The sequence below is a fragment of the Harpia harpyja genome, chromosome 4, assembly GCF_026419915.1.
Source record: "Harpia harpyja isolate bHarHar1 chromosome 4, bHarHar1 primary haplotype, whole genome shotgun sequence".
NCBI lineage: Eukaryota > Metazoa > Chordata > Aves > Accipitriformes > Accipitridae > Harpia > Harpia harpyja.
The window spans coordinates 67,594,529-67,617,860 of NC_068943.1; the positions used below are offsets into that span (position 1 = coordinate 67,594,529).

The following is a 23,332-nucleotide window of genomic DNA, read 5'->3' on the forward strand; positions in this document are numbered from 1 at the left end:
GCTCATTTATTGGAAAAGTTCCTTCCAGCAGAAAGCAGAAGACTCGAGATATTGGCTCTGGAGCAGCCTTGTAAACCCACTGTAATCTTTTGGACCCAGCCTCTTGTTTTGTTTGTTAAACCTTCAACTGTGGCTCTTCCATTAAATTGGTTTGCCAGCAACACCCAGGGCCATTGTACTTAGGCTGCTGGCAGTGCGCAGACACGTTTGTTTCTGTGTTGCTTCTTTCAGCGAAGCAGCTCTGCCGTTGTGCTTTCTAATTGCACATGGGTCTTATTGTTTCCCATATTGGAATGAATTAACTATGTTTTTAAAGTGACTTTCAGTGTACCTACCATCTGTGCGTGTATTGCATTAGCAGGTGATCTTACTTGTGACTGGATTTTCCTCAGCATTCTCAGTCAAACATTGCTTCTCTTTTGCTTTCAGCTTCTCATGCCTTTTCCAGCATGCAGCAGGCCTGAAAACCTCCAAAAGAAATATTTGTATTTGAGATGTCTGGCAGAGAGGGCTTAGTCAGAAGAACAATACTTTTGTCAGATACCAATAGTAATTCATTGTCCAGGAACAGGCATATGAAATAGCTGAACATTTTCATTGCCAGAAAAAACAATCTGCTGCCCAGCCCAGACTTTGCCTAGCATAGAAAAGAGACAATTCCTGCAGCAAGGATAAGTTCTTTAAGGAGCCCTACACTCAACTCAGCCCTCCTGATATTACTGAAAGACATGGCTGTTACAAGAAGAGAGAGGCACCCTGTCAACAATAATTGATTCTTCATTCCTGTACTCTCAAAAAAGGGAGATGTGCTTGGAAATATTTAAAAATCCAGTGTTGAAATGGAAGGGGGGTTAAAGTTATTGAATTCTGAACCACAATTTTAAAAACTTGCTTTCAAATAAAGTCAACTGCTTAGCTTCAACTATAATAACATCTACTTTAATTTGCTTGTAGGTAAGCAGAGGAGGTGAAGGAACTAACTGTTCCCAGACCCCTGCAGCCGTCAAAGGCTGAGCATGCGGCAGGGGGTTAGGCTGATTTGAAAATGGTCTGGAGGGAGGGAGGATTGTGCAGTTCATTACTGGACAACCACTGCCATCAGGTGTGCAGATGCTCTTTTCGTTCGCAGGTGAGGTAACACATGCAAGAGCATGTGAGCAAGTAGGGGAGAAACAACAGCAATAAAGGGAAAAGAAAGATTAATGCATTAGAAGAACCTCTCTAAGTAAACTCTTCATTTTTATTCATTGAGAGATTTTTAAAAGCTGTTCTCCATATGTTTTCAGGTATTGAAGAAGGAAAAGAAAAGCCAAAATTGGACTGAACGATAGAGGCACCATGGAGGATTGTTTATGGCTCCATGGAAGATTTCTCATCCCCGACAGAGGCTGGCATGGAGAGGAATCTTTTGGAAAAGAGGAAGTTTAATGGGCCCTCTGCTCAGTGCAAGGATATTTTGGGGTTTTGTATGGAAGGAAGATGATTTTAGCTAAGAATAATAACAATGTTTCAACCTCCGTTCCTATTTCTCAATGCTTGCATGTGACATACACATATGAGATGTATATTTATCTCCACGGCATTCTCCATGTGCATTTCTTGCATCAAATAAGTCATTAAATCATTAAGTCATTAAGTCTTTTCACTTCCACCAAGAAGAACAGTGAGTCCATTCTCTGTATTGTTTGAGAAAAGCTTAACCAGATAGGTCACTAATATGGGGAAACAAAACAATCCTATATATTTCAAAGTACAGTGTAAAAATACAGTAGAAGTTAATGCATGAATGTATCCAAAGACGACTTCAATCTGACTGAAATATTAATGTAACACTATGTAACAGCTGCCTTAAATTGGTGATGTTAATGATTTTATCAGTCTAGTAAAATCTTACTTGCGGTGTTAGACTATCTGAATATGATGCAACTTTTCTTAAATAGATAGGCCTAAATAAAGATCAAATTATCCCTGCTTTTCTGTTTCTTCATGCTGATTCTTGAAATTCTAGATGGATTGATAGCACTGAATTATATATTTTCAGGTTTTCCAGTGTCAACTGTAGATGATATTATTTCTACATGAGGATTTTTCTTCTTATTTTCCTAGTACAAGAGCTGATCCTGCATTTTCAAGTTGTAAGTTCTCAATAGATGGGCTGAGCCGTTAGTGTTGTACCAGAGAGAGCATTTAAGCCTTAACTTCAGGAAGGCATGTAAGCAAATGTTTAAAGTTAAACATATGCCTGTTTGTGTTAGGAATTCAGTACCAAAATACTAGCGATCATTTAAACTTGACAGGATTCTGTTTAATTATCAGACAATCAAGAAGGAACTCTAATAGTCAGAAAATTTGTCTAGAATTAAAATGAAGTGAATGGAATAATTTTCAGCAAGAAATTATTTATAAAAAAGTAACTTTAAGATCCAAATGTCTTGGTATTCACATCACATTTATTCATGTGTAATGTTAATGTGTGATTTTTATTAAAGGGATTTCTGCAGTTTTAATATGACTTAACCATGTTTCTGCTCTGGAACAGTTCTGGGGGAAACTGATCTCATGCAACTCATGACATGTCTCCACAGTATTTTTTTAAATGTACTTGTATTTATGTACACACCGTTATAGGAGACAGTGCGCAAGTTCAACAATGTGCTTTTTGGTTGGTTTCCTTCAAAAATAAGGCTTCTGTGATGATACTGTCTTTGTGACTGTTTGTCTGCCTTCTCAATAATTTTTAACTTGTTGATCAGAGTTGCAAAGATTTCAAAGCTAGGCAAGTTACTAGAAAGTTCATGGAAATAAGTGGCCAAATAAAGAAGAAGGAGCTCCTCTGATGGTCCCACAGAAGGAGAGGACAGGACACACAAAACCAGCAGAACTTGGAAGCAAATTAGCTGTAGCCGTGTGGCCTCGTGTTAGGGATATTATGTTCTGCTGGACCTGAGCTGTGTATTACATATGCACGGTAATACTGCAATGTGGTTACTCTATCCACACATAACTAGGACTTGATTGTAATAGATGGTTGTTATTGGAGGTGGTAAGATGTCTGTTATTTGCAACAGGCTTTCAAAACTCGGGAAGGAAAGAAAACACAGATTCAGTCATTTTAGTGAGCTACAAACGGTTTAAAGTCACTGCTTCTGAAAGCTGCAGTAGCACATGAAAGTACTGGTGGACAATGAATGTACTAAGGAATCTGGCTGTACTTCCAAACAGCAGCAGCAGCGGTGACAGACATCGCATCGTGACAGATTATCAACTGCGGCTTAGGGTGGGAAGCCCAAAGCACAAACCCTGTTGACTTGTTTGTCATTTGACGAACTTGCATAACTCATGCTCTGCTGTTAAGTCTAGGACATTTTTGCAGTTTTTTTATTTCACGGGGATTGTTTCCTTCACTGAATTCACAAATTCATTCTGGTGGAAAGAATGTGTTAAATAAAAATAAGAAATGCCAAATGCCACACAGCTGTACACATTCTGCTAGAGCACACTGAACATCTCTGCTGTATTTATTGCACCACTGAGTGGCTGAGACTGGCTGTTGATGGAAAGATTCCTCTTTCTCATAAAGTTTTATACCTGCTCAAGATAAGTTTTTCTTCTAATACCACGTCATTTTAGGTGATACCGGAAATGTAGTAAGAATATAAAGAGAACAGAAACATCAGAGATCAAAATTGTGTAGCTGAGTCCATGGGTAGGTATCCAAGTGAAAGAAGACTCCCTTTCAGAGGTACAGCGTAGGGGCGCTTAAAATTGTCATCCCTCGTATCTGTGAATTTGTTAATATTCAGCACCTCAAAAAAATAGACTACCAAGGTTAGATCTCAGTTAAGCCCCTAAGGTTGGCAATGTTAGCCAAAGGCGATATATGTGACACAAAATGTGGTGGGTTTCATTTGGTTTGAGGAAATTTATAGTATTCCAAGGTTTGAACTCAGTTTGTCTTCTCAGATCTCAAAAAGTTCTCCACCTCCTATGAGCTTTGAATCATCATATTTAAAGTCAAAAACATTTTAGAGCATTAAATCCAGCCTATGATGTATGAACCATGATATAAATAACTTAGCGGCCTGTGTACCCAGAGAATGCTCTTCTAGACTGTATTCATTCCCTTTAGAATTACACAATCCATCATTCTTAAGAAAGATGATGGATGAATGATGACTAAAGTAAAAGTCACTTGTAAGCTTGCCAAATTTCAACCATCTTGGCTGAAATTGTCCCTGAAAGGTATTTCTCTTGGGGGAACTATTTTTTTGGTGGAAAACTTTTTGTCAGAACAAGTCATCTATTTCCAAGTGCAAGTCTACGAAAAAAAAAATCATGTCTGGAAAACTTTTTCTCTACTTTTCTCTTGCTGTGGAACTGGGTCTTTGGAAGAAGGATAGCATTTATGTTAGTAACACTTCTGAATTTATGGGGAAAATCTATTTGTCTTTGTCCAAGTTTTAGAAAAAATATGCCTGCACTTCCCTGTAGTGCACAGGTAATTCTCTAAAGTGCTTATCAACTTTGGGAATGATCCATCTTGTGGCTGAACAGGATTTTCCCTGCTGTCCCTGATCTGTTGACTTTCTCCAAGCCTGACTACCCAAGACACACACCAGAATGGGGACCCCAACTTTGGTTCCCATGTATTGTCAATACCTCCCCAAAGCTGATGCAAATAAAGCTGCCTAGACCAAATATGAAGGAAGCTAAGCTTTGATGAAAACCTGAGCAATGGGAGTAGGTTCTAGATGGATAAACTAAGTGAAAAAAACTAGCTTTTCCCTTGAGGACTACAGTAAAATTAAATTAGTAATGTTTATTGAGTATGTCATAGCTCTAACGATAAACCACACAGAAAACTCTGTGAAGTTTCATCATTCAGTGAGCACCATCCATCACATGTTATGAATGAGGCATAGGAAAAAATACTGTGTGATCATCTAATTAAAGGCAATATAATTCATACTCACAAGAGGCCAAATTAAGGTTGAACAGACGGCCTTCATTCTGACATTGCCTCACTCTTGAATGCCTGACTTTGCAATCTTAATAATACTCTCTTGACTTAGTATAGAACACAAAAAAGGGGTGTTTTTTTTTTAAAGGCTGGTTAGAAAGTCCAGCCACAGAGTTGCCATGAATTTCTGTGTGACTGTATCCCCTATTTGGCTTTAGAAAGCTCATTCTCACTTTCTGCATCCATTCAGCTACCCCAAAACGTATACGCATAGTTCCCATACCACTCTGTTACAAAGAGGTTGCCATAATTTGCAAACTTTTGCCACAATTTCAAAATGAAATTATTGTAGTCTGTGATTTAGCTTGTGTGTGATAAAACCAGTTTGCTGTCTCTGTAGCAACTGTTGCCTTATTTTAAAGGAAAATGGCAAATATTTTCCCTAATTTTAAGTTGATTCTTTGCTTCTCTGCCCACGTGAGTAATATTAGCTAAATTACCACCAGTGCATGTCAAAGCTACTTGTACATTGTGAGTAGACTGAAAAATGGCTAACCATTCTGCAGGCTCCCACGTGGCAGTTTATAACAACAGTGTATAAGGCATACGCTCCTTAGTTCGTTTTTCCTATTGAATTTGCTATTCAAAGACTATTTCAAACCCTAACATCAATTTCTTCTTTGCCTTTTATTTTCTGTAAAGATTGGTCAGTCTGTAGGGCTCTCGTACATGCTTTGCTAGCCTTTGAAGACTCAGGTACCATTAGACTGAACACTGAAAGTATTTATAATCTAAAACTTGAGTTCAAGTATAGTCCTGAAGAGACCATCAGCCTGAGGTTAGCATCACTGAGGTAGGTTTGGTGTTCTGCCCTGAGAGCAAAGCTGCAAGCAGTAGGAGATGTGCAGGTGAGGTCGCCTCTGAACACAGCCTTGGAGAAGTTATGCTAGTAATCCTGTCTTTTAATGCTCCTGTGTTTCATGTGAACCTCTGCTAGGGTATCCCAGCTGCTCTGCTCTGCTCCTGTGGTTCAGAGCTTCACGTGCTGCTGTAGCCAGCTGCTTAAACTGGGGTCGCAGGTGTTGCGGGGAAGGAAAGAAACCTGGGAGCTTTATTATATATTTGGGCCATTATGTTTGGCCCAACATGTTCATATGTGTTGTGAAAGTGCAGGTGTCTTCAATGTTTCTGACTGCTGTATTACACCTGGGATTTGACTATTGCAGAAGTCCCAGGAAAAAAAGCAGTTGCAGGTTTGACTGGTCAACTTTCTGTAGTGGTGATGATCTCTCCTCTTTTTGAAGCAAGAGTAGCAAAGGGCAAATGAAATTAGCCTGGAAAGTAAAAAGTAAAAAGATCTAGCTGTTGACATCTGTTTAGAAAAGTACTTGGGCACATGCTGAACTCAAAGCACATGCACAGGTGCTTTTCAGTGCAGGGCCTTTGCTGAATGAGGGGGCAAGTGGACTTGCAGGTGGAACGCTTTCTGTAGTGCTTCTAATGATGTAATGAAGTGAAAGCTTTTTGTGCTTAGAGTGAAAATAGCTCTTTTGAGCATAGTGACTTCCTCTTGTATTATTAAGTAACTCTAAGAAGAACAGAACTGTCCAATTTACAGACCATAAACATCAAATATATTTAACGTATATTCTCCAAAATAAGCAATTTTATTTTTATCAAAAATGCACTTTGTTTTATTCAAGTAACAGATGGAAATCAATGGATTTTAATGTAACCCAGAAGAGCAAGTTGTAGTCTTATTCCCTTAAGTGCCCTTTACTTGTTCAGACCACAGCTGTAAAGGGATTTGAACTTCAACACAATAAATGCCAGTACAGAAATTTGAAAGGTAGGCCGCAGACTTCGTGGCCCACCAGAGGAGGTATCTGCTGTTCTTTAGAGCTGTGTAAAATGAGACAGAAGTAAAATAGCATCTTTTTCATATAATTTGTATTGTAGCTAGTCATGGTGTCCAAGTTCAGCATTTTATATATAGCTTGTGTATTAAAAAGTAAACATCTACCATTAGGCTGGAGAAGTATTTCCGCAGTGTGTATTCTAAATATAGAGATTGCTATGGTACAGTCAGTACTAGGACATAATATCTCTTTGCTTTTTTAATATGCAGATAGTCCCCACTGTATGTATATTGTGCACATAAAAGTTACACACACACATGCATACAGATACATATATACACATACATGTATACATGCAGACACACGTGATCTTCTGTAGAAACAAATAATGACAGATGTTAAATGGCAGTTACTTGCTTAACACGGAAAGAAATCAGGCACTGTGAAAGGTGTCATTCTTGACATGGGCAGTAATTCCACCGTAACTCCAAACTGGCAGCTCCTTGTGCTCCCACTTTTCCCCTGGGAGTAAGGCTGGTGAGCTGCCGGCCATCCTGCCCATCACAATAGGGGTATCTGCAGTACCGCATTTCTGGATGTTTCCTTTTGCAGGCAGAGCAGTGCCTGGCTAGCTTTCTACATATAATCATCTTAGCTTATTTACTATGTAAAATAAAATAAATTATTCTTACTTAATAATGGTTCCCAATTTGGCTTCTAAGTTTACACCTGACAGATGTAATGGGATAAAAGAGGGGGAGGTCACCCCTCTTCTGCTACTAGTATTAAGCTGCAAAGCATTTTCTCTAGATGTGGCTTAACACAACAGGAGTGTTATTAGTCATAGAGTAGGAAGAGGCCATTATGCACACAATACTTAAGAGAGGCAGCAAAAATTATGGTAATGGCAGACCTCAACTACCTGTACGTAGTCTGGCCAAGGGTCACCACAGGACAAGTTATAAAGAAGGAATTTCTTGAATGGTTATTTCTTGGAACGAGCAACTGCAGAGTACACAAAGGCAGGGAGGGCTCTTGAACCTGGGTGAAGCTCAGGAGCTCACTGCAGACATAATCCCAGCTGAAGCATTAAGCAATACTGACCATAGCATATTTACATTCACCCTACCTGGGGAAGGTAAGGTACCAAAACTTTGTACAGTGACCCTAAATGTTGGAGAGGAGTGGTGAGGAGGACAGGAAGGGGGGCGGGGGGGAGATATAAAAAGCTGTCGTTGTCTGAAGGTGACTTGCCTCCAGCAGACCGTGATACAAAGGAGCTCCCTTGGCACAGACAGTGGGAGCTTCTGCCACCCAACAAGAACATTTTGCAGTGAGTGTTCATGAGGCAGCTCTGGGGAGCTGTGTAAGAAAGAAGATGACCAAGAGAAGAGAAACTAACCTGGTTACAGAAATCACCTCGCTTAGGTGTAGTCCACAGCTGGGTGCATCTCCAGTCCAGAGAGAAGCACTCAAAGTGGGTTTTGGTCTCTCTCTGCCGAGGCCATAGAGTTATGCAGGATTTTGAGCCCATTCCTTGGAGAAGGAGCTACAGAGGCCAACCCTTATGTAGAAATAGCGCCATAGGCATCCTGCCAAGGACAGCACAGCGTGTAAAACCCCAAGTCTGAGGAAAAAATACGTAGGCATGTGACAGTATATTGTGATACTTTTAATGTCAGAACCACTGGTGGGATAGGCATAGTTAGAGGCATATATATAGTGATATAATTATATTCCAACTATTTCTAGTGTTACGGAGTTTTTGAAGGGAGCCACAATACTGAATAGGTGGTAAGCTTAGAAAGAGGTCCACTGGGTGGTCTATGATATGATTAAATCAAGAACACTTGTAAAGTCAAGTACCTGGCTGCCACTGCTGTCAGGGTTAAAAGGTGGTTTTACTGCACAGTGTTCCAGCATCCCATTTGTACTGGCCCACAGCTTAGCCCTGTGTAATGTGTGGTACTTTTCCTTCTGCGGGAAGTCCACATAGCCCAAGCCATCCCAGGGGTTAGCCAGACCTTGGCTGCAAACACATAAAGTATTCTGCTCTGCTTGTGAACTCGGCTTCCACAAAGGGCGACATATATATTGACGTGTGCCATAGGTATGGTTGGCATATGTGTCTGAAGATTTCAGACTAACTCAAAGCAAAAATAAACAAAAGAAAAAAGATGTAAGGCTTTGTTTTATAGAGCATTAATTATGCAGCTACTGGAAGCTTTCTAGTTCCTTTCAGCACTTTTACTCAGAATTTAGATTCTGCTGGATATACTTAATTTTTTAAAACTCTCTACATTTTGCAGTTTACACATTTGCATAGCGTAGGACTACTGTCAGGAACATATATTTGCAGATTTGGGGCATGAGCTGTTCTCATCATTTCAGTGGGATGGAGAAGAGAAAACAGTTCAAAGGAGGAGGATGGGGAAGGGAAGCATTTCCATATTTTTTTTTAAGGAATCATAAAGACACACAGGCAAGTGTGTCAATCATGAGACGTAGTTCTCTCTTTAATATTGTCAGGAATACAAAAGTTCACAGAGCACATGTGTGAGAGGGTGCTGTGCTGCCTTGACTACATGATCTGCATGATACATGTCAGAAGATGGGAATGTTGCTATGGCAATTCTTCCCTCTCCTGAATACTAAGTTGATGAAGAAGCCAGTCCACAATCAGGCAGGCTCATTTATGAACTTGCCTGCTTGGAGATGCTAAATACTATTTATAATTTCTCTTGAAAGGAGACAACGTTGTTTTCTGCCCTGGCCTCTCAATGCCCTATGCCCCAGTCCTCCTATATTCCTAAGGCTTCTGTGGTTTGGAAGCTGCAGAAGGCAGAGATTTAACTGAATTTTGTGCTGAAGACTGTTGGGGCTTCCCTCAGCTTATACAGTGTCCTTCAATTTCCAGCTTGCTAAGAAGGCAACAGACAGATGGGTCTTTCTGCATTTCCAAAAGTCATCTTGCCATTTTATAAAGTTCTGGATCAAATGATCCATAAGTCTTTACTTTCAATCTGCAGAGCAGTAGCCTTTTCCCATTTACATTTCCCCCTGATGATAGGAGAGCGAGAGAGGGATTGCAAGCCTGTTTGTTCCCCCTACCAACTTTTTAGCTGGTTGACCCTTAGAGCCCATCAATGTCCTTGTTTGTACTATTGAGCCTTTCCCCCTGTGCTGTGTGGGTACTGTGATGGGAAAGTGATGCCTTTACCGCCGGCTCTCCTAATTGCACCTTTGATTTCCCTTAGAAATAATACTTGCCTGCCCTAAAAATCTGTATAGCACTGCTTTGTGGAACCAAAGCAACTGGCAGCTCCATTGCAGAGGTGGCAAACTTCAGTAGATGCAGCAATTCCTGTATTAAGGTGTTTCCCGTTGTCCAGGTTGTATCATATTTTCTAGTAGCAGGCTCTGATTTCAGTTATTTTCCCTTTACCTAACTTTCATTTTGTAGACTGGAATATTCCCTGCTAGGAAAATTCTACATGTTTGATTCAGGCTAAATACTGGGAGGAAATTTTCTAAGATGGCTCAGGCACTCCAAAATGAAGATAAGAAAAAACAGAGTGTATTGTCCATTTCTTAAAAAGTTCCTTCAAATTAGTTGATCACATTATTTTTATTGGGGGCTTTTTTTTTTTTTTTTTTTCCTCAGGATGGATACTGCTCTAGGGAACTGTGCAGGGAGGGAGGATATAAAAGCCTCATCTGATGAGCCATAAATGAGGCAGGATAGCACAGGAAGAGAAAGAGGGGGAATCTGAAGGTTGCTCTGCAGAACTAGATGCTCTGCTTACGTGTGTGATGCTGTGTCAATTACTTAATTTTACCATTCCACAGTTGGCCAGTAACTTTTTTTATAGTTTGAAAGGTTTATTTAGCACCTCCCATGGGCTCTAAAAGTACTAAAACAAATGACTTCTGCAAGAGCAAATGAGTAAGGCAAAAGGTATCATTGAAAATTATAGCAATCTATATACCAAATCACTCCAATACCCACCTCAAACAGAGAATGTACCCAGCATATGGATTTATTTGATGCTTCAGTGTCCAGTTATAGAGTAACAAAGTCAACAGATAATAAAACAATCCATCATGAGGAGAAACATGACCAAAACAGCAATAAAAGAGAAATTTTATGTCAAGTTTAATATGTGTGCACAAATTGCAATAAGACCTACCAAACTTTCTCAGACAAGTCAGAGGCTGGTGTAGACGAAGAGGCATCTGCAAATACAGGACATCTTTGGAAACTGCAGGAGCAGGTGCTCTCCAGAGAAATGGGCCTTCCTGATGTAGCATTCATTTGTTCTTTGTAGGAACAAGAAATAAATGGAAGAATTTCAAATTTAAGGCTTAACTCTGTAATGCATGTGCAGGCATAATTTAGAACCCCCCGAAAATCTCGTTGACTTAATTACTTATTTTTTGTCTGGTTTCCGCTGTGCTCGTCAAGTGAGCATTGCTCAGTCCAGCTGAGGTTTTTGATACCCATCTGACTCAGAGGCAGAGCTTCAAACCACAGTGGCCAGTACAGAGACGTCAAAAGTTTCCACAGTGCAAAGGACCCAGGAGTGAAAAGCATTTACTTGTTTAGCAGGATTAACACAGAGAGGATGCTTAGTAGTTTGCAACCACCCAAACCCGGGATTCTTAAACTATGCTCTTTCTTCTTTCTTTTCCATCTAAGCTCATTTTGTTTCCGGAGGTTTAAAGGTCAAACTTGAGAAGGCACCCTTGCTGCAGGTACTTTCCGTGTTTCTGAGTGAGCGGGCCAAGAAAAACAGCAGACGAAGATAATTTTCCTACAGTGTTCCAGACCAGCTAGAAAAGGTGATGAATGGCAGCAGAAAATTCGCTGACAATTTTAGTATACAGCGCAGCTCACCCTGCTGAAGGGAGACAGCATACGCTGCTTTCTGATGGGCAGCATCAGCATGCCTCTGGGTCGCAATGTTTTGCTGCAGCTTACCCAGAGCAGGTGTGGATGTCGTGTCCAGAAGGACTGAAAAGCTTAGATTTCTCCGTTCAAAGAGTGGCTTTTACCTCGTGCTGCCAAAAGCTGTCCGTGACCATGAAGCATCATCTGGGACGTGACCATGAGAGCTTCCTCAGCTGTGCTGTTTGCAGGCTGCCTGCCTCTAGTGACCGCAGCGTGACGCCTTCGCTTTCCCCACCGAAGCTGAGAATCACTTGCCCATCACTGGAAGAGCTCCTCAGCATTCACAGCCATGAAAAACCACAAGAGCTGGAGTAAAATGAGATTTATTCAGAAAGAGGGTGTGAATCCAATTAGAGCAAAACAAACAGTCTACATGCCACATTTCTTTCTCACCTCTGCAGAAGCTAATCTAGCTAATCCCTTTGTGTTGTAACAGGAAAATAATCGATACCTTACAACTCTGCAGCCAGTATCGGAGGACGCAGGCAGCAAACACCAGCTGCCCGGGCCTCTGGCCCATCCAGCTCTGTGTTTGTTGCTGTCAGCCAGCAGCTGCCTCTGGTGCGTCCTCAAACTTTCTGCCACCATGCCTACACACAAGCACTGACCTGGGGCCACATCTCATTTTCTTATTCCCAAATAAGCATTCTGCTTTGCTGCCATGATGCGAGTTTCCTAAATAAGACGATGTTCTGGGAAAGAGATCTTCCTGTGTGCTCGAGAGGAGACAGTGACTTCTTTCAGCAAGCGTGGCGTTCGCACAGGCTGCACTGACATCCTGTGGCTCCATTTCCCTGCCTGGAAGGAGCGCGAAGGGACAACTTCACCCCTGTCACCAGCCCCCGTCGTGTCCCCCCTCTGCTCCCTGTGGGTCACTGATGCCCCATCTGAACCCTCTGAGAGGGGAAGGGGCACCTGCCCCCTTGCTGGCTCCAGCGCCTGCTCCTGCCCACCATGCCGGGCTGGCAGACACAGGACCCGACCTCCCTGCAGCCCCACTCGCCCAGACGCCGCCGGCCTGGGGAGTAAGTCACCGTTGCCCCCCACCGCCTGTTTGGCACCCCCTGAATCACTGCCCACAGCAGCAGGGCTGGGTGAGGATGAGCTGTAGTGACCCGTCGCGGGGTGGGGTGTTGCTGGAAGGGCGGGGGCTTTTTTTAAGGGAAAACTGATGAAAATCCCTCACCCCCCCAACCTCTGCCCGCCAGGACTCCAGGTAGAGCCCAGACGGCACTCGCTGCACGTGTTCACAGCACTGAGCCCTGCCATGGGGCTCCCAGGGCCTGCAGCGAGCTGCATCCCCCAGCCCGGGCTCAGACACTGCGCAAAACAGCACCCAGCCCCATCAGAAGTCGAGTTTAATTTTACCTTCCCCTGGGGAATAGCGTTAATCTGCAACTTTTTAGGCATCACTCGATCAGCTGAATAACAGCTATTAGCTTTGGACTCTAGGCATTTTTATGAGATATTAGTTCCAGGGCTTGTGGTTTGGCGTAGAAAGCATATTATTCACACACAAAACAACTGCATTAAAATAACATTAGGAATCTGGCTTAAACTGACAAAACCTAGGAAACTCAGAATTAAGGCTGAAAATATGTCCTTAACTCACCCACCACATGCCTGGTACGGCAGCTCGTGCGGTACATCAGACCCGCTGGCTGCGGCCCTTGCTGCCTCTGGCTGAGCTGTGCTCCCCTCCCCACTTCCAGGGAGGAAACCAGGCTGCACCTCCACCGCGGTCCCACCGCCCCCGGGGAGCAACGACCCACCTTTGTGCCGTGGAGCCCTTGTTTGGTCAGACAAGGTTTGGGACTGAAGTGTAATGCAGCTCTTTTCTGCACATCTCTACTTACAGAGCCGTGTTTCCTCCCCTGTCACCAGCATCACCATGGTCAGAGCAAATGCTGCTAAGAAAGCAACACAAGCTGAGGAGGAATTTGTCCGGTGTGTGGTCAGGGGTGAGACATGAGCCGGACGAGCAAATCCATGTGGTGCCTGGCTTTGACCTGCCCTTGATTTGCTCTGAATGATCAAAGTACCGCAGCCAGAATGAAATGCGGCCGGGGCAGTGACTGCCGGCTCACGCCAGGGATGGCACTCAGCTGCAGAGGCTGGCTGGAGGTAATACCAGCCCCGAGAGGAGCAGATGGGCCTTTCTGAAACCCGCCGGGGGAAAATCCTTGGCTCGGAAAACAGCTTCTAATGTTCACTTAGTGGATCGCCTTGCTGCGAGGGGACCGAGGCCAAGAAGTAACACGGGGACACAGGTTGCCGTCACCAGAGCTGAGGGGAGGAGGGGAACGAGCTGTGCCGAAGGGCTCCCCGTTCACGGGGCCTTTGCTCAGAGGAAGCTACGACACACATCAAGAAATTTGTGTCGTAGCATCCAGTGGCTGAAAAATGAGAGAGGGTCTCCAGAAGGGTCATGCAGTGGGTCAAAAAGCAGCGGTGCTGTGGGCATTCCCAGTCCAAACATCTGCTGTGCTCCCGTTGTTCTCCCAAAACCCTCCTCTGGGTCACAGGCCACAAACATCCAAACACTCATTTCGCCACTGGCTTTCCGGAAGGCGTATCTGAGCTTTGGAAAAGGTGATCTCAGCTGGAGCATGTTCGCTGCAAACGCAAACAAACAAAAGCAGCAGCCTGGGCAGCATCACAGTTCGCATCCTCCAAGAGAAGAATCACCATGCAGGTTCCTCGGGCCCCTGGGAAGGACCAACCTGCCCACTCCTGGTGACAGACTGGCTTGGCTCATTTTAAGATGGTTTTTTTTCCCCTATGGCCAAGTATTTGCCTCCAGATTGCAGTTAAATCAGCTCCTCTAAAAGCACGTTTGAAATGAGCTTCACTTCTTGTGCTCTACTCATTCGTTTTATTTATGAGCTCTGTCATTTTGTAGGAAACAACCCAAGCTGTTCACACATGAGGCATCTCTCAATGATAAACTACATTAAAGAAAAAAAAACCCAGAAGGTAGCAGCCAAAAAAAAAAGAAAAATTGTGTTCAAATTGCAAGGTTATCACGCTGCTCAGTAAAAAGGGGTGCACCTTAACCATATTGGGTGTGATTTTTTCCTCTCAGTGAGGTGAGAAAGACATTTGCTATTCCCATCTTGGAAGCAAAACAAATAGAATAATTATTTCCTTTCCCAGCAAAGGCAAACGCGGCTGAACTTAGCTCTGTGCTTTTTACTTGTGTGCCATAAACCAACACATTCCCCCGCTGGCTGGCATTTGCAATGGACCACAAACACAGTACTACACCTGGCACCAAATTTGTGTTGCAGGTCAGAATTGAGACATTCTGGTGATAAGATGAAGGATGCTTGTTCTCTGGACATCCTGTCCCAGAAACGCTGTAGCTAAATTTACCATAGAATAATTCCAGTTTAATTCTTAGGAGGTCTTTTAATGAAAAATAAATGTTTCGCTTCTTGTGGCACCATTCTCCAAACGTAATTTGGGGCCCCAGCATCAGGCTTTTTTGGTCTTCTTTTAAAGTTGCTGCATATCTCCGTGTCTCTCAGAGTACAGCCGGCACCACGGGTACTCACTGCTTCTGAAAGACGGGCCTGGAATGAGTGGGCACTGCATGACGTAGGGTCTGCGTCCACAACATGCAAGTGATGACCATGTGTGAATAAACCCTAATCTCTGCTGTGCTTCCTAAAGAAAAAAAGCTTAGCCTAAAAATAGCAAATAGCAATATGTCCTCCATATTGGGCCCACCTTGTGCCACAGAGCCAACATGACCTGTTACAGAGCAAATGCCTTCCACTTCCCGCGGCCGCAAGGTGCTGTACAGTGCAGTGCCTCCCCTGCACACGAGCATACACTCAGCCTTTTGATTTCATGAGACAGATGTTCGGAGCTGTGCCAGTGTGTGTCTGCGGGCTGGAAAGGACATGCACATGTACACGTGTATGCAGTGCATTTACAGAAGATGATAGAAAATAAACCTGGATGGGTTTTCAGGGGCCACCCGGAAGGATCTGTTGTCTCACCCATGCACATCTGCAATCCCAACAAATAAGTTTTTACCAGAAAATGAAAAGAGGTTGAGACTCCAGGTGTGTGCATCTTATTAAGCACACTGTTCCCCTTTAAAAATATGGTTTAAATGGCAGGTGATTGTTTCCATATTAAGGAAGGCTTAAGAATGACTGACAAGATCTGCTTTTGCAGCTCTTCTTTCTGCCAGTCAAATTACTGAGGACAAGAGTGAATAGTGCATATTTAGAAAATGTATTTTTAAAGTTGGGCTTTGCATGAGAAAGCGAAGCCTACCCTTCCCAACTAGCTGTGACTGAAATACAGCAAACGAAACAGGGGAAAAAAAAGGCATAATAAAGAAACAAAGCTGTAAAACAAAAAGGCAGTTTTGCAGACACACACCAGCACCTTACACCCTCTTCTCAGGCTTGGGATCAAAGCTGGATGATTGTATCCAAGGGCTCTGATTAACCCTTTCCTCCCACCTAGGCTACCACCCACACCTCAGCTCTTCATCAGTCCCCTCCCTCTTCATCTACTTTTGCTGCCAGGTGGTCTGGCATTCCCTTATCAGGGCCTCAAAGGACTCAGCAGTATGGGGGATTGGAAAAACAAACCAAATTCTCCTGAGCCAGGCAGGTAGGTCCCCAGGTGCCTGTCCTCATTATGGAGATTGCTTTGGGAGCTGGATCCAGCTGGCAAAGATTTCTCATTAGGATGGCAAGGCTGAAAATGGGAAGCTGGAGGGGAACTATGTAGCTGTGGAGCAGAGATGGCCTTGAGGCTGAGGTTAAAGAGGTGGTGGTAAGATTTTTTTATTATTTTTATTTTAGCTTAGTGTTGTGGGATTCTATTGGTCATGGAAGTGGCAGTACATTTTGGGTGTGTTCAGGTTTGTTTAGATTTGGATTTCCCCCCACCTCCCCTGCTCTAAAGATGTTATAATCTTGCAAGTTAAATTTTGACTAGTTCTAGCATAGACTTGGGACAGGAAAAAGCCTGTTTTAGGGCTGCTTGAGTCTGAATCTTGTGCAATGTGTGGGAGTTGTGCTCCAGCTATTTTTCTGGTAAGTATATGAGGAAAGGCAGGGAGAGTGGGCAGAGCTCAGACTCTGCTTATTTTTGTGCTAGCAAACAGCATAGCTCTGGCAGAGGAAAAAGGATTTAAAGTGTTGGGCTGACATGTTAAATCCATGGGCAGCTCCTGACAGCATTTTCTCTCTTAGAAATATCACAGACATATGAGAAGGTGGTCAAGAACATGGGCTGCTGCTACTGCCCTTTTGACTGGAAAGAGTAGATACCAACAGAATACAAGTAGGAGAAACAAATTGGATGCAGGACAACTGCGGAAGCTTTAAGGGTCTCGGAGTCCTTGTGTTTCAGGTCTGCCAGCCCTGCAGAAGCTCTGCCTTGTTTAATGTGGCTAGCCAGTCCCCTGTGTGACAGCCCACCTGTGTAGCTGCTAAAAAGCTTTCACAAAACACACTTTATGTGGCTGGATATAAGCTCTGCAGTGCTCTTACAATGGCACAATATTTACTCAGAATTGTTGGGCCAGCTGGACCATTATGTATACAGCCACATGCCTTCCCAGAAGCAGGTAGGGTGTGTGTTTGCACATCCAAGGAATCCTTGCTTGGAGTGCAACTCCAATGTGATTGTTTCAGTGGCTTCTCCCCCTTGAGTTTGTGTACAGAAGGAGAGGTGTTCTGTGTAACTCAGCCAAAAATCGCCAAACTCTGCTTTACAAAGGATCCTTTTTCAAAGGATCAATAAGTCTAAGAGGTGCACTTATTTAGTGATAAATGCTGATAAACACTAGCTGAGATAGCTATAATCTGTTAAGACAACATCCTTGTGTCCGTTGGCTCCTGTTGTCTCTTATTCTGCTCTTTGCACTGATGGCATCTGCCACATCCAGTGTTGTCTGGGTGCCAGCTGACTCTGTGATCTGGCCATCCGATTGCTTTTCAGTGATAAACTGCTGTAGCCGCTGCTGGCTGCATACGGCAGGTCAGTAGGCATCGCCTGGTTACGTGTGGTGAATCTGCATTGCAGCTACTGTTTGCTAAAGAATGTACCTGAGAAGGGGAGATTTAAGACAAAAGAGATGGGGGGAACCCCCCTACACAAGTGAAATAACGTTGGGGAAAAACTAGGGGAGTCTTTTAGTCCTTAGCTCTGTAGCCTAGTTCAGTTGAGGGTATAGGAAAGCTGGGCAAACACAAACGAACAGCCAAACTTCAAAATTAGCCCACCTCATCCATTCCTATTTTCTTCCGTTGCAGGAGGTTGAAAAGCTCCATGAAGAAAAATTATGATCATTGAGTCTTTCCAATAGCTGAGATCCTGGCTGCCTGCCCCTTCTAGCCTGCTATACAACTTGTATGCTAGTGTTTGGATTTTAGTGGTGGGAAACAAATGTCAGGCTGTACTCTCTTCATGCACCATTGGACTGTGCTTATGGTCGCTTTTGGCAGCACCAAATGATTAAACAGATAAAACCATCAGTCTTTTTATTTCCAAACATTAACCTAACTGCTAATAAAGCACAACCTGTGTCATCCTTATGGACTCTGCAGAGCTGAGTTGCATTAGAAACGGGATCTGAGTGCTGGAAAAAAGCCTCATACCTCTTTCCTGTGCCGAGAGGCAGTACCTCTCTGTGCGCAGAGCTTGCCTTGCAGAGCTTTGCCTTGGGGCTGTAGCGCAAGAGCTGTGTGGGGAAGCTGGCTGGGCTTGGCTATGATTGCCAAGGAAAGCAAGAAGACTGTGACCTGCACGCTTTGGCATGGGCACAGTGGGCTGCTGTGCTGGTGCCATGGATGGATGTGTCCCTGCCCCTTCTCCTTTCCCTCCCAGCACTCACAGGGATCTCCCCTCAGCCCCCCAGGGTGGGTGTGGAAGGTTTGTCAGGCCCCAAGGCAGAGGAATTGGAGTTATTCTCCCTCTCTGTGGCTGAAGATATTTTTCCCCAAACATCCCTAGTGAAAGTGGAGGGATTTTGTAAATTCATTATGTCACTGAGGAATCTGTTTAATCAGCTGCCTTTCCCTGGAGGCGCTTTACACTTAATGAGAGACATGATGGAAGGAATCAAAATTGGTTTATGAGAGTTTAGCTTCAAACCCCCCAGCTGATGTATTACTGAGCATGCTGTAATTTAGAGGAGCAAATGGAGACACTGAGCAACTCTCACCCTGCCTGTGTGGGTCAGTGGCAGAGGCAAGATGTGAAGCCTGGAGCTCTGTATTGCATCATTCCTTTGCTAGGTGGGAATGAATAGCAAAAGTCTCCATGTTACCAGGAGCCTGATCCGTGTTTCTGGTAGAACTTGGCAAGCGCTCTCATTCCCCAATGCATTTTGCCAGTCATATCCTGTAAGTAAGGCATATCCTAATTTAGCTTATTTATATATGAATATACTAATTCAAAAAGCAGCCAAATGAGAAACATTGTAAGAAAGAACTTTGTGAACTAGGTAAATAGTGGGACCATAGAGCTGGACTATGGAGTAGTTTCAACTTTAGGTTCAAAAACCATAATAAAAACACTTTGCATGTGAAGTTAACATAGAAAGGGCACTCAGTTATTTTCTCTGCTTGCTCCCTTTCCCCAGTCGCCCATGGTATGCCTAGTCCTATCAATTAACTTGTACCCTGCCTTCTTAGTGTGATGGGACAGGCTGATGTAGCAGCAACTTTCCCACTACCAAGTTATGTGTACGGGTGCAAGGTCCTCAGGAAATCTTGCTCTGAAGGACTCTCTGTGGACCTGTGCATGATGTTGTGCCCTTAGAAACATGTGAAGTATTTTATTGCTGTAAAATAATTCCCATGCCAGTATCTCATTAGCCTTCACCTTTTGGCTTTTGGGTTTTTTTTTTTTCTGAGTAAATAAAGACTAAATTATTTGGAAGTGGATTTTCCTGCAGTGTAATTGCTGTGCTAGCAACAGCTGAGCATTTTCCATAGACCAGGGGAGCAACACGGTCCACTGGGAGGGGAGGGTGGATTGTTCAGTCCTCTTAAGCAACAGCTGGCAGAGACCGGCCTTTTGTGTTACCGCCCTGGGAGGGGACCAGCACCCTTTGCCCCTCACGCAATTATCAAAGAGATAGCCAAAAGTGAAAACCTTTGAACTGGCTGTCTGCTTTTTGGCCCAGTCTGGGTCCCCGCAGTCTTAATGTTGAGCTGTCCAAGATTATGAAGATACTGTCCAAAATCACACCCCAGAGTTGCATTTATTGAAAGAAGTGCAATTTTGCAAGGATGAATCTATTAATTTACCTGCCAAAGCATGATAAATAGAACTCCACAGAGAAAAGACCTAAAACTAGTGGTTTGTTACTCATTTATGTATAGTTTATAAAAAACTTATGTGTAATTGCATGTATTGGACGTAGATATTTAGATTTTGATAGGGCTAAAACATATGGGGTTTTGTGTTAACTTTATAAGATATATAGCTTGGAATAAAAATAGCATTTTTCTCACAAAGATGAGATGTAATGGATAGTAAAGTAGACATACATTCATCACATTCATTTTACTTTCAGCTGTTATAATTGATAGTCTATATAATGTACACATATGAGTTTTTTTAATATAAATATGGGTTTGTGAGAGTGCCACTTACCATCAGTCTGTAACACATTATTTGGAGATTATTTATGGGCTGTTGGTATCTTTCCTACTTTTTTATTTTTTTTTTTAAGTTTAAAAGGACTGAAGGGGAAAACACAATTTAGCATGGAATTGATTTTACATTATCTGCTTTTACATGAAATAATATTACAGTATTGAAGAATTGCATTGTCATTTCTTGCTGTGAAGTTGTATTTTGTTCTGTAGCATTGGCTCACTTATTACTCCTTCAGTAGTGCACACTTAATTGTTCAGCAAATGATACAACACGTGAAGAAATAATACCTACAATGTGATTTATCTCTCTTCAGGCAATGACACTGAGATCATCTGCCTTCGCTTATTATACTGCAACACAGGAACAGCCGTAGGATCTGAAAACTGTGGCCAGTTAGGACACACTGAAAATACGTACCCTGGAAACAAAAGGTACGTCTGCTCTATCAGTCAAGCACAAGTCTGAATTGCTCTTAAAACTAAACACATGCATGATGTATTAATATGCATCCTGTGGTGGACAGAACTTTTGTGGCTCTGAGCTTGTGTTTGCTGGGCAGATCAAGTGCGGTGTGATCACCAAAGCCCAGCTTGGTTGCTGTACACTCACCGTAGGAAGCTGGGGCGTGCAGCCAAATAAATACAGTCTGACTCCAGTGGGATATAGTTACATTGAGCCAGCAGGACTTCTATGGGGAGAGGGAAGAGGAAGGTGGACAGAGAGAAGTGATTTTTATAGCTGGTGGGGTTTCCTCCTGTGAGTCTACCTGGAGTAGCGAAGCCACTTGCCAACACAAGCATCTGTTCACCCGTATCTAGACAGTGGCTAGAAGTAGTGGAGAGCAGAGTCTACTAGAAATAGTTTTTAACAGCTAGCTCTCCCACAGCAGAAAGATTGCATCCAGTCCAATCCCAAGCTTTGGCATGCCAGACTTTGAGTTTCCCCAAATACAGATCAAGTAAAAAACCTGGCGTATGTAGATTGTGTGGCTCATGATGATTACATCTCCTTGTGTCTTGCTCTCTACCTTGAAGGACAAAGAGTGCAGATCTTCTGGCGCAACCTGCTATGGAGGGTAGAACCAGTTCAGTCCATTTGTTCTCCTTCACCCTCCAGAAATAGCTGAAGAGCAGAAATCTGGTCTCCACCATGTTCTGTGGGTGCATGGGTTGTTTTTTTTTTAATTAGTTCAAACTCATGGTATTTATTTTTCCTCTAACTCCACCACACCCATTTCTCTTGCCATTTCCCAAAGTAATTAATTTAAAAACAAACATGTTTTTAGCAAAAGGAAGTTAGAAGATAAATGTATTGGAAATAGGACTGTTTTCTTTCCTTGTAAGTAAAACAGGCGCCCATATGTGCCCTACGCATTTCACAGGATCAAGGCTTTAATAATGTTGCATGTTAGCATTTTACGTTTGTGGCACTTTGACTTGCCGTATCTTTCACATTTATTTGATTTTTTCCTTTCTGTGCCTTTTTTTTCCCTATTCCCCTTTATTTCCGATCTTTTTCTTTTGTCAGGAAGAAGATAAACGCACTCCATAGGCCAAATTGAAATATCACTTGAATATTTCATAGATTGCATGAAACACTATCCCTGGAGGATGCTATTTGGAAAGTGTTAAGGCAGTGGTAGCCTAGTTCAGCTGAGCTGCTAAGTGGCAGAGTCCTCACACACGGTATAGCTCAACTGTCTATAAGAGGAGTCTTAAGTTCATTCACAAATTCAAACCTTGTGTGCCATCTGCACAGCTGGTGGCACCTACACTGCATGGCCGCAGGCTGCCTTCTGGAGATCTCTGAAGGGAAAAGTCCAGTCATGCTCACCACCTTAATGTGTGCCCAAGGTGGTCTGGTTGAGTCAGGCATGGGCAGACTGTATTTCAGCCCACTAGCAGGTGCAGCAAGGCCTGCTCTTCACCTGTAGAGTGTGGATGGCCCAAAATACCCACAAGATACGCAGTGGAGTTAAAAGATGACGGTATAGGAGGAAGGTTGGAGGGGTGGATCACAGAACTTGCTATTATCTTCACCTCATAGTGCTTTTGGACATAACAAGGCTTAAAAACCTTTTGAGATTCCTTGCTGCAGTTTGGGAGAGTCTCTGAATCCCACTGAGAATCCTTTATGCTGATGATTTTGTTGATTAATCTGCTCAGGTCCCAAATGTTACTGTTCTAAATTATAAAGCTGCGTGGTTATGAAGAAGCAATATAGCAAGGGCCTATTGCTTTATGGGACTCGAGTGCACAACTGCATTGTACTTGCATTTCTATGGTAAGCAAAAGTAGAGAATCCTTTGCTTACAAAATGGTAGAAAAACAGAAATTAAGAGCCATGAGGAAATGTCTGGGAACTGCTGGCAGTACAGTTCAGGAAGGAAAGCAAGCACAGGGTATTATTGTGAATCCTGTGCACAGGCATCTGTCATACAAGCTACAAACCCTGTGGACCTTAAGGATGTCTCTTGATTTCTAAAATCCTTTAACTAATCTGAGTCATTTGCACAGCTGAACAGGCTCAAGGTCTCTTAAGTAAACTGGAAATACCTATAATTCTGCAGGAAATTAGGGAATAGTTAGGTACTCCCAAAGCAGAGGAAGAAATAAAAAGGAGTCATAAAACCTCTGGTCTCTGGGAAAGCTCTGGGTGAAGATGACTTTCTAATAGAATTTTCTAAACTCTTTCAGTCTCACTTGGCTCCTGTCATACGGAAAAATTTGCAAAAGGCCAAAGCAAAAGGATTCAATTTCAGCATTAATTGCAGTGTTGGGTTTTCTTAACTCTCTTTCCTAGGAAATAACTCACTGATGCACCATTTGCAATAATTAAATTACACACCAATTCTTTTGACTAACGTGACTCAGAAGACACAGGTTAAAATAGCATCTAGAAAATGTCTGAACAGCATAC

At 43.0% G+C, this 23,332-nt stretch overlaps 1 protein-coding gene across 6 annotated transcripts in view; it reads left to right on the forward strand.

Moving 5' to 3' along the window:
• The window catches only part of AIG1 (androgen induced 1), a 125,928-nt gene extending 123,955 nt beyond the window's left edge, over positions 1 to 1,973 (forward strand). For all 6 annotated transcript variants that reach the window (XM_052784565.1, XM_052784562.1, XM_052784563.1 and 3 more), the window contains one exon: positions 1,287 to 1,973. In XM_052784565.1, coding sequence (XP_052640525.1) covers positions 1,287 to 1,324 — 38 coding nt within the window. In that variant the 3' untranslated portion in view covers positions 1,325 to 1,973. The remainder of the gene's footprint in view (positions 1 to 1,286) is intronic.
• Positions 1,974 to 23,332: the final 21,359 nt, after the last annotated feature.